At 44.1% G+C, this 14,150-nt stretch overlaps 1 protein-coding gene across 11 annotated transcripts in view; it reads right to left on the reverse strand.

Moving 5' to 3' along the window:
* The window catches only part of PHACTR4 (phosphatase and actin regulator 4), a 120,399-nt gene that overhangs the window by 25,991 nt on the left and 80,258 nt on the right, over positions 1–14,150 (reverse strand). For all 11 annotated transcript variants that reach the window (XM_063701180.1, XM_063701187.1, XM_031009931.3 and 8 more), the window contains 3 exons: positions 9,018–9,182; positions 8,101–8,487; positions 741–1,338 (listed from right to left, as the gene is read on the reverse strand). In XM_063701180.1, the coding sequence (XP_063557250.1) occupies positions 741–1,338; positions 8,101–8,487; positions 9,018–9,182 (1,150 nt within the window). The remainder of the gene's footprint in view (positions 1–740; positions 1,339–8,100; positions 8,488–9,017; positions 9,183–14,150) is intronic.

Here is a 14,150-nt window from a genome sequence, read left to right on the forward strand (position 1 = left end):
TTATCCTTTTGGCAGAGTATTCTTTGTACTTTAAATTTATTCACAATGCTGGGCGCGGTGGCTTACACTTGCAATCCCAGCACTTTGTGAGACCGATGCAGGTGGATCACCTGAGGTCTGGAGTTCGAGACCAGCCTGGCCAACATGTTGAAACCCCATCTCCACTAAAAATACAAAAATCAGCCAAATGTGGTGGCACATGCCTGTAGTCCCAGCTACTCGGGAGGCTGAGGCAGGAGAATCACTTGAACCTGGGCAGCAGAGGTTACAGTGAGCGGAGATCGTGCCACTGCACTCCAGCCCGGGTGACAGAGCAGGACTCCATCTCGGAAAAAAAAAAAAGATTATTCACGTTTTCTTTTTTTCTGTGAGACAGAGTCTCGCTTTGTTGCCCAGGCTGGAGTACAGTGGCACAGTCTTGGCTCACTGCAACCTCCACCTCCCTGTTAAAGCGATTCTCCTGCCTCAGCCTCCCGAGTAGCTGGGATTACAGGTATGTGCCACCACGCCTGGCCAATTTTTGTTATTTTCATCGAGACAGGGTTTTACTGTATTGGCCAGGCTGGTCTTGAACTCCTGACCTCAGGTGATCGGTCCATTCGCCTCAGCCTCCCAAAGTGCTGGGCTTACAGGTGTGGGCCACTAGGCCCGGCCCACATTTTCTTTTTATAAGTAATTTTTTCCAAGCAGGGCTATCTAGAGTAAAGGAGAAATAAGAGGCAAGCTTTAAAGGCACTTACACTTTTAGCATTTCAATAGTGATGGGAAGAGACCTGGTCCGACCCAGCGTACTGCTGTCCTCAGAAAAGCTGTCACTGTTTTCAAAAAGCAACGAATGAGCTCTGTGAGAACCCTCCAGAATAGGAGTCATGGGAAGTGGGCTGGTGAGGGCCTGCTGGATTCGAATATGCAGTGGGAGTGGAGGCAGCCTAGAGGGTATATGGGGCTCCCCAAAGTTCTGGTCCAATATCCTCTTGGGGACTTCCTTTTTCTGATCTTCCTGCTGGGGAATCTCCTGGTGTAGATCTAAGGATGGTGGAAACTCAATTTCTGGCACAACTTGAAAAGTCTTAGCAGGGAATGGAGGGGTGCGTGGAGGCTCTGGAGGTATATGAGTAGGCAGTGGGGGGGACGGAGAGCGAGGTGAGATCATTGGTAGTAGTTCCGAGCCCATAGAACACGTGCTCTTCTCTCTTTCATCACTTGGTGTTTTTGTGGTGATGGCAGCAGCAGACTCCAAGGTGGGTACTGAGGTTGATGGAATGCCTCTCTTAGGTGGTAAGGGTGGGGACGGTTTTGATAACAATGTACCACTGTTTATTGCTTGGGACAGTTCAGCTGGAAAAGAGAGAGCAACACATCAATTTCACGACTTTCCAATGCTTTGAAGGGCCGGCCCAGGACCTAGAATTAAAGTTGAGTTCAGTTTTAATCTTTTAAGCAAGTTAAATAATTTCATAGTTTTGCCATTCCCTATATATTTTATCCTGAAATGAAGTTTATATTTATTCAAATAGAAGGCCTAATAAATGTACAGAGGTGTAGGAAGACTGATGAGTAGCTTACTTCATTGCTATGGCAACAGATATGACAATTTTTTTTTTTTTTTTTTTGAGACAGGGTCTCACTCTCTCGCCCAGACTGGAGTGCAGTGGCGCGATCTTGGCTTACCGCAACCTCTGCTTCCCAGGCTCAAGCGATACTCCTGCCTCAGTCTACCAAGTAGCTGAGATTACAGGCGCACGCCACTACGGCCCAGCTAATTTTTGTATTTTTAGTAGAGGCGGGCTTTCACCATGTTGGCCAGGCTGGTCTCGAACTCCTGACCTCAAATGATCCACCTGCCTTGGCCTCTCAAAGTGTTGGGATTACAGGCGTGAGCCATGGCACCCGGCTGACAACTTTTTGTAACTTGATCTTGGTGTAGTTAATATGAATAGAGACAAAAAAAATCTGATAAAAAGTTATCTTGTGGCTGGGCACGGTGGCTCACACCTGTAATCCCAATACTTTGGGAGGCCGAGGTGGGCAGATTACTTGAGGTCAGGAGTTCGAGACCAGCCTGGCCAACATGGTGAAACCCCGTCTCTACTAAAAAAAAAAAAAAAAAAAAAAAAATTAGCTAGGTGTGGTGGTGGGCACCTATAATCCCAGCTACTCGGGAGAGGCTGAGGCACGAGAATCTCTTGAACCTGGGAGGCGGAGGCTGCAGTGAGTCAAGGTCATGCCACTGCACTCCAGGCTGGACAGCACAAGACTCTGACTCAAAAAAAAAAAAAGTTATTTTGTATAACAGTACTCCATTAAAAAATTTAAACATTCAGATAGCATAAAATAAGTATTAGTGGGTATTGTTATCATATCCTGATAATGATATCTAGACATCTTAGCTCTGTGTTATAAAACTGTCAATACTGACATCTTGAATTTTTATAGCAATTGCAAAGTCCTTTGAAGAAATCAAAGTGTTTTTTGTCCTTGAAGTCATATTCTCCTTATACCACCTGAGGTGACAGGGGAAAAAAGATAGCATCTTTACCGTTTTTCAGAAGGAAAAAGCAAGGCCACAGAAGCTAGGTGACTTTGCCCAAGATCATACTACAAACTGGCATGGACTCAGCTGGTATCCAAGTCTCTGACTATTTGACTGCATCCTACTGTCTCTAATTTTTTTTTTTTTTTTGAGACGGAGTCTTGTCGCCCAGGCTGGAGTGCAGTGGTGCCATCTCGGCTCACTGCAAGCTCTGCCTCCCGGGTTCACACCATTCGCCTGCCTCAGCCTCCCAAGTAGCTGGGACTACAGGCGCCCACCACCACTCCCGGCTAATTTTTTGTGTATTTTTAGTAAAGACGGGGTTTCATCATGTTAGCCAGGATGGTCTCAATCTCCTGACCTCGTGATCCGCCCGCCTCGGCCTCCCAAAGTGCTGGGATTACAGTCGTGAGCCACCGCGCCCGGCCTACTGTCTCTAATTTTTATTGGTATGCACACCTCTTATGTTCCCTTTGCACCTCAGCTTCCCATGTTCACTCTCCACTATATGATGGGCTCCTTGATGGCAGGGCAACCTTGTCTCCATCAACATATCATCCACAGGGCTGTGCACAGTACCTGGCATCTAGTGGACCCTCAATATATGTTTATTAGATGAGAAGCCTTCACCCTGTATCATGACAGTATATATTCCTATGGTTTCACCAAAGCCCACAATGACTCAGCAAAGGTGTTGGTGTTGTTTCAGCAAAGTCCCTTTGGAGGGCTCCAGATGACCTGTAAGAACTGGATCATCAGATTACACAGGAGAAAAACTGGTAAAGTAATTAAAGGGTAGTTATTTTTCCCCTGCTGACAGGAAAAAAAAAAAAAAAAAAAGTAGTTCTTTTGATCACCAACCTCTAACCTTCTACTCAAACCCTTTAGTTTCATCCCACTCAGTATTCTCAAACACTCTCAAAAACTTCCCTTAAATAAAACTGTATTTGTCCTAAATCTCCAAAATTGGAGATGTTCAAAGTAAAAGGCTAGCTAATTATTTTTTTCTTTTTTGAGACGGAGTTTCACTCTTGTTGCCCAGGCTGGAGTGCAATGGCGCCATCTTGGCTAACCGCAACCTCCACCTCCTGGGTTCAAGTGATTCTCCTACCTCAGCCTCCTGAGTAGCTGGGATTACAGGCATGTGCCACCACGCCCGGCTAATTTTTTGTATTTTTAGTAGAGATGGGGTTTCTCCATGTTGGTCAGGCTGGTCTTGAACTCCCGACCCCAGGTGATCCACCCACCTCGGCCTCCCAAAGTGCTGGGATTACAGGCATGTGCCGCTGTGCCTGGCCAAGGCTAGCTAATTTTATAATTCTTTTTTTTTTTTTTTCTTTTGAGACAAGGTCTCCCTCTGTTGCCCAGACTGGAGTGCAGTGGCATGAACAATAGCTCACTGCAGCCTCGATCTCCTGGGTTCAAGTGATCCTCTTGCTACAGCCTCCCAAGTAGCTAGGACTACAGGTCCATGCCACCATGCCTGACTAATTTTTTTAATTTTTAGTAGAGACAAGGTCTCGCTATGCTGCCCAGGCTGGTCTTGAGGTCCTGGGCTCCAGTGATACACCTATCTCAGCCTCCCAAAGTGCTGGGATTATGGATGTGAGCCACCACACCCAGCCTCTTTTCTTTTTAAATTTATTTTTATTTTTAAATTAAATTAATTTATTTTAGACAGGGTCTCACACTGTGTCACCGGAGTGCAGTGGCGCAGTCACGGCTCACTGCAATTTTGACCTCCCTGGGCTGAGGTGATCCTCCCACCTCAGCCTCCCAAGTAGCTGGGACCATAGGCATGTGCCACCATGCCCGGCTAATTTTTTGGGGGGTATTTTTTGTAGAGATGGGTTTCTCCATGTTGCCTAGGCTGGTCTCAAACTCCTGGGCTCAGGTAATCTACCTGCCTCAGCCTCCCAAAGTGTTGGTACTACAGGTGTGAGCCACTGTACCTAGCCTTTTCTTTTTTTTTAGAGACAGGATGTCGCTCTGTTACCCAGGCTAGAGTGCAGTGGTGCAATCATAACTCATTGCAGCCTTGAACTCCTGTGCTTACCCAATCCTCTTACCTCAATCTCCCAAGTAGCTAGAATTACAGGCACATGTCACCATGCCCAGCTAATTTTTAAATATTTTATAGAGATGGGGTCTTGCTACGTTGCTCAGGCTGGTCTTGAACTCCTGGCCTCAAGTGATCTTCCCACCTCGGCCTCCCCAAATGCTGGGATTATAGGCATTGAGCCACTGTGCCTGGCCTAATTTTGTAATGTTTTAATGTCTCTCATTATAAATAATTTTTTTTTTTTTTGAGACAGAGTCTCGCTCTGTTGCCTAGGTTGGAGTACAGTGGTGCAATTTTGGCTCACTGCAACCGCCACTTCCCAGGTTCAAGTGATTCTCCTGCCTCAGCCTCCTGAGTAGCTGGGATTATAGGCATGCACCATCATACCCAGATCATTTTTTGTATTTTTAGTAGATATGGGGTTTCGCCATGTTGCCCAGGCTGGTCTCAAACTCTGGGCCTCAAGCGATCTGCCCACCTTGGCCTCCCAAAGTGCTGGGATTACAGGCGTGAGCCACCATGCCTGGCCCCATAAATAAATTTTAAAAAAGGCTTTCTAGAAAAACACTGCATACACACACAAAAAGATTCTAAAAATGTGAATTTTAGGAGCAGTGAAAGAGATATTTTTGGAAAGATTGGATTTTTGCTGATTCTCTAAAAATAGCTGTTAGCTATTCCATCTACAACAAAACTCATTCCTGATGAGACCATAAATGAATATTTTTACTTTTGAATTAATAAAATAAATTATATTTGGTAATCTGAGGAAGGCATATATGTTAAGGAAGTAAATTCTGGTGTATATACCCTGACAACAGCATCTGGCTGTAGTTCTGTGGAAAAATTTCAGAGTGTTTCTGGGATGGGTAATAATTCCCTTTCATCCGTTCAGCTATTGCTGGTGGTTTTTCCTTAGTCGTAATACTCCATGTTATATGGATGAGAAGACAGTAGTACTTCTGAAGCAATGATTTCCAAACTTTTGGATTTCAGTGACCAAAACAATAACAAAAATCTTGATCAACCTCAGATTGTTGGTTTTTTTTTCTAGTGTTTTTTTGAGGTTGTCATTTTCTAAGATTTCCAAATAAGGCTTGATATTAAGTAAACCATTTATGATCATAATCCTTTTGTGAAAGAAATGGCATTTTAACACCAAAGGATTAGGAAGGTTGTAATTTTAGAATAAAAGAGAGTCCTTTAAATTAAATCTATTTAGCTCTAAGAAATGCTCTGTGAACTGTTCTATTTTTCTTCTTTTGTTGAGGACCCCTCATGGACTAATATTGATTCCTCAGTTACAAGGTCTATTGTTTTGGGCTATTTACCTCAAGCTAAGAATGAGCTCTGCAGTTTAGTCCAGGGTATCATACACAGATTATCATTTTATATGTTGCCTTAACTTGAAAAGGGTGGTATGCCACTGGTGTAGAGCAGAGGCTCTTAATGTGTGCTCCCTGGAGAGCAGCATCAGTGTCATCTGGGAACCTATTAGAAAGGCAAATTCTCAAGCCCATCCCAGGCTTACTAAAATCAGAAACTCTACGGGTAGTGTCCAGCAGTCTGTTATCATAAGCTTTCTAGGTGATCCTGAGGAGAACACCAGTTTGCAAACACTACTGTAAGGAACAGAGGTCTGGACCTGAGAGTTGAAAAGCCTATGTTCAGTTTCTATCTTTCACTAACTACAACCTTTTTCTTTTTTTTGAGATGGAGTTTTGCTTTTGTTGCCCAGGCTGCAATGCAGTGGCACAATCTCAGCTCACTGCAACGTCTGCTTCCCACGTGCAAGCAATTCTCCTGCTTCAGCCTCCCGAGTAGCTGGGACTACAGGTGCCTGCCACCATGCCCGGCTAATTTTTTGTATTTTTAGTAGAGACGGCGTTTCACCATGTTGGCCAGGCTGGTCTTGAACTCCTGACCTCAGGTGATCCACCCGCCTCTGCCTCCCAAAGTGCTGGGATTACAGGCATGAGCCACCGCGCCCGGCCTACAACCTTGAATGAGTCACAATGTCTTCATGTTCTAATTGCCCTACCTATGGAAAAGATAAAATTGGTTTCCTGCAGCACAAGGTAGTTTTGAAAATAAGTATGTGAAAGCTCCCCAAGTTCCTCACAGATAAGTCAACGGGACACTATCCATCCAAAGTGGTGGTAATAACAACTTCATCCTGTTTTCATCAAGCTACTCCAAACTGTCATACTCATAAAATATTCTAAGCCTGTTTTTCAAGGTCTGAATCACTCCACCCAACATGGTGACATTAAATATTTAATGAGTATAGTTTTTATTCATTCATTCAATGGTGAACAAGAACTTTAAGCAATACTAAGCCTAGTATCATTTTTCCTGAAAAAACTATATTTTTATTAGCTTTGAAGCACTCATTAGCTTTCCTCTCCCTTTCTTGAAAATTCTTCTAAGAAATTGTGCATTTATATAAAGAAAGTAGACTTAAATAGAACTTTGGGTAAATGCAAAAAATTTACTAAACCCATACAAATTTTACTGATTATGTTCCCTGCTTTCTCTACCATCACTTATTTTAACATAAGAATAGCATTCTTAATTCTCCCAAGATAAAACATGATTTTATCAGAACAATTTAAGTAATAGCTTCTGCAGTTCCCTGTGAAGATAACTATGCCAGACACTGAATCCCAAATTCCAATGGCATCTACAGAATCATCCTTTTATCTACTAGACTCATTAATGCTTATGGAAGGCATAGGTAGTTTTAAGTAGATTTAAAAATTTTCATTTGAAAAGTTTGCCTTGCCCCTTGTGAGCTGAGGCATTATTCTAATTTTTCAGCAAGTGCCACAGATAATTCCATGCAGGTGGAATCTGTTATGGTTTTCACATATCCAGTCCAATTACACACACACACACACAAATATGTATAGTGTTTTGGAATCATTGTTTTAGAAAAACAGATTAAATATTAGATTAAAAAATAGGTTAAAACCCCCCAAACTTAAATCTAATCTTAGTGATGTTTACATTTATGGCCATCTGCCTCAGTTTCATGACTTTGTTTGTTTTTGTTTTTTTGAGACGGAGTCTCTCTCTGTCGCCTAGGCTGGAGTGCAGTGGCACAATCTTGGCTCACTGCAACCTCCGCCTCCTGGGTTCAAGCAATTCTCTTGCCTCAGCCTCCCAAGTAGCTGGGACTACAGGCACGTGCCACCACGCCCGGCTAATTTTTTGTATTTTTGGTAGAGACGGGGTTTCACCATGTTGCCAGGATGGTCTCAATCTCCTGACCTTGTGATCCATCCACCTCGGCCTCCCAAAGTGCTGGGATTACAGGCGTGAGCCACGGCACCCAGCCTATTTTTTCTTAACCTAAGACTTTTCTCCATATTGAGGTCATTCAAAGGGGACAAGATATGGAAAATTCTCACAGACCAAATCAATGTTGTACCAGTTATCAAATAAAATAACCATCCAACATCAAACCAAACCCAAAACACTGGAAGCCTAAAGACTTACTTACCAATGACAGGGTTGCTATTTCTGTGAGCTGGTTTAGGGGGAGGGATAGGGGGCTGCTTGGCAGGGACCATATGAGTGAGGCTTGGGGTAGCAGTAGTGTTAGTGCTGGCAGGAGCAGCAGGCAGAGTCCTGGGTGCTGGGGAAGGGGTGACAGAGAGATTAACAGTCTTTGCGAGGCTTGTGGCAGCAGTGGTGGCAGCGGGTGCTGTGGTCATGGAGGTGGAGATGATGAACCTTGCCGTGCCGCCAGAGGAAGTGGCATCCTTTGCTTGCCCTTCACTTGCTTCATGAGAAGAGGACAAGGGTCTTTTGGGAGGAAGTAAAGGTGGTTTGGGTACATTCTCAGGAACAGATTCTGCTTCAGAATTAGGCTGGCTTCCAGTTGAGCCTGTGTAATAACATGTATGGTATAAAAAGGGAAGAGAGAGTAACAAGAGAGACTGAAAAAGCTAACACATCTATGAATTTATGGCCAATTTCACCAATTAATTTATAGATTAGCTTATAGGTTACCGTTCTCAATGCCTCCCAACCTCCCCATACTTAAGAAATGTCAGTAAGAAAGGCTCACTAAGAGATGCTCACTGTGGTAGTGATTCTTCACACAAGGGCCAGGCTACTGGAGGAGAGCCACAACAAAATTCCTTGGGTGAAAGAAGTGGAATGTGTAGCTGGAAAAAATCCTATAGGTATCTGATACTTCACATCCTCTTCCCTTCTTGAGGATCACAAATTTAGGTATTTTGTGAATAAAAGCGGGGTGGGGGAGGAAATTCCCCTTGAAGTTGCTAGTTAAGGTATTGTTAAAGGAGAATGTAATTCTCTCTAGATTTCACTTTTCCCTGTTCTCTTGCAAACTCCTTATGTAAGGAGAATAACTGGCCCGTGGCTCTTAAACTCAAAAATCCAGTTTCTTACCTAGTCGTTTCTTTAGGTCCTCTTCTGGAACAGCTTTCCTAAGACTTGCTAATCTTACTGGCTCTTCCTCTACTTGGACTGGACTAGATGATCTGGCATTCCCTATGGGGGTGGTATGGCCATTCTTTAACATGGCATGGCTTGGCTTTCCTGGATCCTCACCACCTGCAAGGTGAAAGAAGAGTACAAAGTGATGAAGTTGGCATGAACAGATAGAAAGAAGAGTTAGTAATTTCTTTCTCTCTCTTTTTTAAATTGAGACAGGGTCTCACTATGTTGCCCAGGCTGGTCTTGAACTCCTGGGCTCAAGCAATCAGCCCGCCTTGGTCTCCCAAAGTGCTAGGATAAATGGCATGAACCACTGTGCCTGGCCAGAGTTGGTGATTTGAGACAGGGTCTCACAGACCAGGCTGGAGTGCAGTGGCATGATCTTGGCTCGCTGCAGCCTCTGCCTCCCGGGTTCATGCCATTCTCCTGCCTCAGCCTCCCGAGTATCTGGGACTAGACGCCTGCCACCATGCCCGACTAATTTTTTGTATTTTTTAGTGGAGACGGGGTTTCACTGTGTTAGCCAGGATGGTCTCGATCTCCTGACCTCGTGATCTGCCCGCCTCAGCCTCCCAAAGTGTTGGGATTACAGGCGTGAGCCACCGTGCCCGGCCCAGGGTTGGTGATTTCTAACCTTTCTTATCTTCTTTCCCTCGTCTTCCTGTTTTAGTTTATTATTGAGATCTAGATTATCTGGATGCTTAAACAGAAACAAGTAATTTCTTTTTCCAATACATGTTTGATAGCCTACTATGTGCCAAGTACGTTGTTATATGAATAAGACAAATAAAAGCCGGGCACAGTGTCTCACACCTGTAATCTCAGCACTTTGGGAGGCTGAGGCAGGTGGATCACCTGAGGTCAAGAGTTCGAGACCAGCCTGGCTAACATGGTAAAACCTTGTCTCTACTAAAAATACAAAAATTAGCCAGGCATGGTGGCAAGCGCCTGTAATCCAGCTATACAGGAGGCTGAGGCAGGAGAATCAACTGAACCCAGGAAGCAGAGGTTGCAGTAAGCCAAGATTGTGTCATTGCACTCCAGCCTGGGCAGCAGAGCAAAACTTCCATCTCAAAGAAAGAAAAAAAAAGATAAATGAATAGGGCAAACTTATTATATATAAGTAACTACAATGTTAAATGTCAAGAGCTCTAATTAGTGAAGTACTGTGGTAGGAATGAAGAAGAAATCATTTTCCTGGAGTGAGAACACAGTTAGGAAGGCATCACAGAAAGTATCTGAGCTGGAGTTGAGATGGTCTTGCTATGTTACCAGAATGGGCCTTGAACTCCTGGGCTCAAGCAGTCCTCCTCTCTCAGACTCCCTAGTAGATGGGACTATGGCACACACCACCATGCCTTGCTTTGAACTGGATCTTGAAGGAGTAGGAGCCTACCACACTGAATAAAGACAGTCTGTTTGGAAGAAGGACAGCATGTATAAAGGTGTGAAGTTATTCAACATGTTTGGGGCACTGGCAACTAGTTTGGTCTGGCAGGAGAATAGATTCACATAAGAAATGGTTATGGGGGGCCGGGTATAGTGGCTCATGCCTGTAATCCCAACACTCTGGGAGGCCGAGGCGGGTGGATCATCTGAGGTCAGGAGTTTGAGACCAGCCTGGCCAACATGGTGAAACCCGGTCTCTACTAAAAATACAAAAATGATTCGGGTGTGGTGGCAGGTGCCTGTAGTCCCAGCTACTCGGGAGGCTGAGGCAACAGACTCCATCTCAAAAAAAAAAAAAAAGAAATGGTTATGGGCTGGGCATAGTGGTGCTCATGCCTGTAATCCCAACAGTTTGGGAGGCTGAGGCGGGAGGATCGTTGAGCCCAAGAGTTTGAGATCAGCCTGAGAAACATAGTAAGACCCTGTCTCTACAAAAAAGTAAAAAAACTAGCTGGGTGTGGTGGCACATGCCTAGTCCCAGCTACCTGGGAGGCTGAGGTGGGAGGACTGTTTGAACCCAGGAGGTCAAGGGTACAGTAAGCCATGATCAGACCACTGTGCTCTAGCCTGGGTGACAGAGTGAAATCCAACATCATTCTTCATGAAGTTCCAATAAGAGGTGGAGTGTGGGCTCAAAGTAATGAAGATTCTAAGGCAAATGAAAAGGTACTTCTAAAGCTAAAGTAATCTGACAACTACTTCTTATTTTTAAAACAGGGTGGGGGTAAGATGACAACAACTATACAAAAATAGTAAGTTACTGCCCATGTTTAACAAAAACAAGATTTTCTAGAATACTGAAGCAATGATTTCAAAGTCAACAAAGGCTGCTCTTTGTGAAAACAACATAATAAAAGTTTAAGACAGTGTTAATTAATTTCTACTCAGCACACATTAGTGAAATACATGCAAAAGTGATCAGTTATCTCAAGTTACTTAATCAGGAATGTCTACTTTGCAGTATCATTTCTTATATTAAATATACAGGGTTCTGCAATGTTAATGAAGTGGAGTAGCACTATGGGGCTTTAACATCACTGAATGTTCTCCCTAAACCCAGAAAATCAATTAAAATCAATTAAATATTTTACAGTACAGTCAAGTTAGCACTATAATCAAGCCAAAAGCCACCTTTTTTTTTTTTTTAAAAAAAAAACAAGGTCTCACTCTGTCGCCCAGGCTGGAGTGCAGTGGTGCAATTAATACTTACTGCAGCCTTCAATCTTCTGGGCTCAAGCCATCCTCCATCTTTTGGGCTCAAGTAGCTAGGACTACAGGCCTGCACTATCATACCTGGCTAATTTAAAAAATTTTTTATAGAGATGAGTCTCACTATGTTGCTCAGGCTGGTCTGGAACTACTGAGTTCAAGGGAACCTCCCACACTGGCCTCCCAAAGTGCTGGGATTACAGCATGAGCCACCGCGCCAGGCCAGCCAAAAGCCCCCTTTAAGTATGAAGAGGACTTCAAGGTTCAAACACTACTTTTGGCCTAAAATGCAGATCTATAAGCCAGCATGAGGCCCATCCCTGTTTTTAGATACAGAATAAAGCTTAGGTCATTTATCTGGTTGGCAGAATGGCATCTTGTCCAATGGCTGCAACTCGTTTATTAATTGGGCCTGTGAACTTGTAGGCTAAAAACAACTTGGATTAGGAGCTAATAGAAAGTATAGGGCAAAAGATCATCAGGCGTGGTGGCTCATGCCTATAATCCCAGAACTTTGGAAGGCCGAGGCAGGTGGATCACTTGAGCTCAGGAGTTTGAGACCAGCCTGGCCAACACGGTGAAACCCTGTCTCTATTAAAAATACAAAAATTAGCTGGGTGTGGTGATGCATGCCTATAATTCCAGCTACTCGGGAGGCTGAGGAAGGAGAATTGCTTGAACCCAGGAGGCAGAGGTTGCCATGAGTGTAGGGCAAAAGAGACTGAAGGTGAAAAACAAGAAATGAGTAATGTATGTGGTTTATGATAAGTGAGCAAGAAAGGTGAAAAGAAAGGCCATGGAAAGTGGAACAGCTGTATCAAAAAAGCAAGGGCCAGGCCAGGCATGGTGGCTCATGCCTGTAATCCCAGCACTTTGGGAGGCTGAGGTGGCTGGATCACTTGAGGTCAGAAGTTGGAGACCAGCCTGGCCAACATGGTGAAACCCCCAACTCTACTAAAAATACAAAAATTAGCCAGGTGTGGTGGCGGATGCCTGTAATCACAGCTCCTCGGGAGGCTGAGGCTGGAAAATTGCTTGAACCCAGCAGATGGAGGTTGCAGTGAGCCGAGATCACACCACTGCACTCCAGCCTGGGAGAGAGAGTGAGACTCTGTCTCAAAAAAGAAAGCAAAGCAAGGGCCAAAGAGGTGCTACAGTGAAACCATTATAGTAGTACGTAGCTACCTAAATACTGAGAAGATTTTGTGTCCTAATGTAAAAAAACAAATAGAGTTATATAAAACAAAAGTTATACACGCTCATAACTAGTCACATCCAAAAAAAAAAAAAAAAGAAAGAAAACATCGCATAGCGCCTGGGCACAGCAGCTCACGCCTGTAATCCCAGCACTTTGGGAGGCTGAGGCAGGAAGACTGCTTGTGCTGCCCATGAGTTTGAGACTAGCCCGGGCAACATAGGGAGACCCTGTCTCAATTAAAAAACAAAAAAAAAAGCCCACCCATGTTCCCACCTCAACTTCAGAGGTAACCAATTGTAATAATATTTCAAATTGCTCCTTCAAGCTTGTTGTCTCTGGTTAGTTTTTATACAGTCGAGATAATAAATCTTCAATACATACAATTTAATTTTTTGAATAGGCAATATATTTGCATGGTTTAAAGCCCAAAAAGTATACAGTAATACTCCATCTATTTGGTTCCTTTCCCCTATTCTTCAAAGGATATGATTTTTTAAATTTTTTTGAGAAGGAGTCTTGCTCTGTTGCCCAGGCTGGAGTGCAGTGGCGCCATCTCAGCTCACTGCAACCTCTGCCTCCTGAGTTCAAGTGATTCTCCTGCCTCAGCCTCCCAAGTAGCTGGTACTACAGGTGCCTGCTACTACGCCCTCCTAATTTTTTGTATTTTTAGTAGAGACGGGGTTTCACCATTTTGGCCAGGCTGGTCTCAAACTCCTGACCTTAAGTGTTCTGCCCGTCTCGGCCTCCTAAAATACTGGGATTACAGGCGTGAGCCACCATGTCTGGCCAGTATACAATATGGCTTTCAGATTTTGCCTCATGCAACATAACTCAGATGAAGAGAAATAAGATGCAACCAATGTACTATACTTTCACATTTACAATAACTTGCTTCATAGAGTCACACATTGAAGAAAGTCTTGACATTATTAAACAAACAATGACTGGTAGACTGGTGCAGTGATATGAGCATGGGGACAAATGTGTTCAAAAAAGAAAATGAGCTGGGCGCGGTGGCTCAAGCCTGTAATCCCAGCACTTTGGGAGGCCGAGGTGGGCAGAACACCTGAGGTCAGGAGTTCGAGACCAGCCTGGCCAACTTGGTGAAACCTCATCTCTACTAAAAATGCAAAAATTAGCCAGGCACAGTGGCTCACACCTGTAATCCCAGAACTTTGGGAGGCCAAGGCGGGCGGATCACCTGAGGTTAGAAGTTCAAGACCAGCCTG

This window comes from Gorilla gorilla, chromosome 1, assembly GCF_029281585.2.
Source record: "Gorilla gorilla gorilla isolate KB3781 chromosome 1, NHGRI_mGorGor1-v2.1_pri, whole genome shotgun sequence".
NCBI classification, from domain to species: Eukaryota; Metazoa; Chordata; class Mammalia; order Primates; family Hominidae; genus Gorilla; species Gorilla gorilla.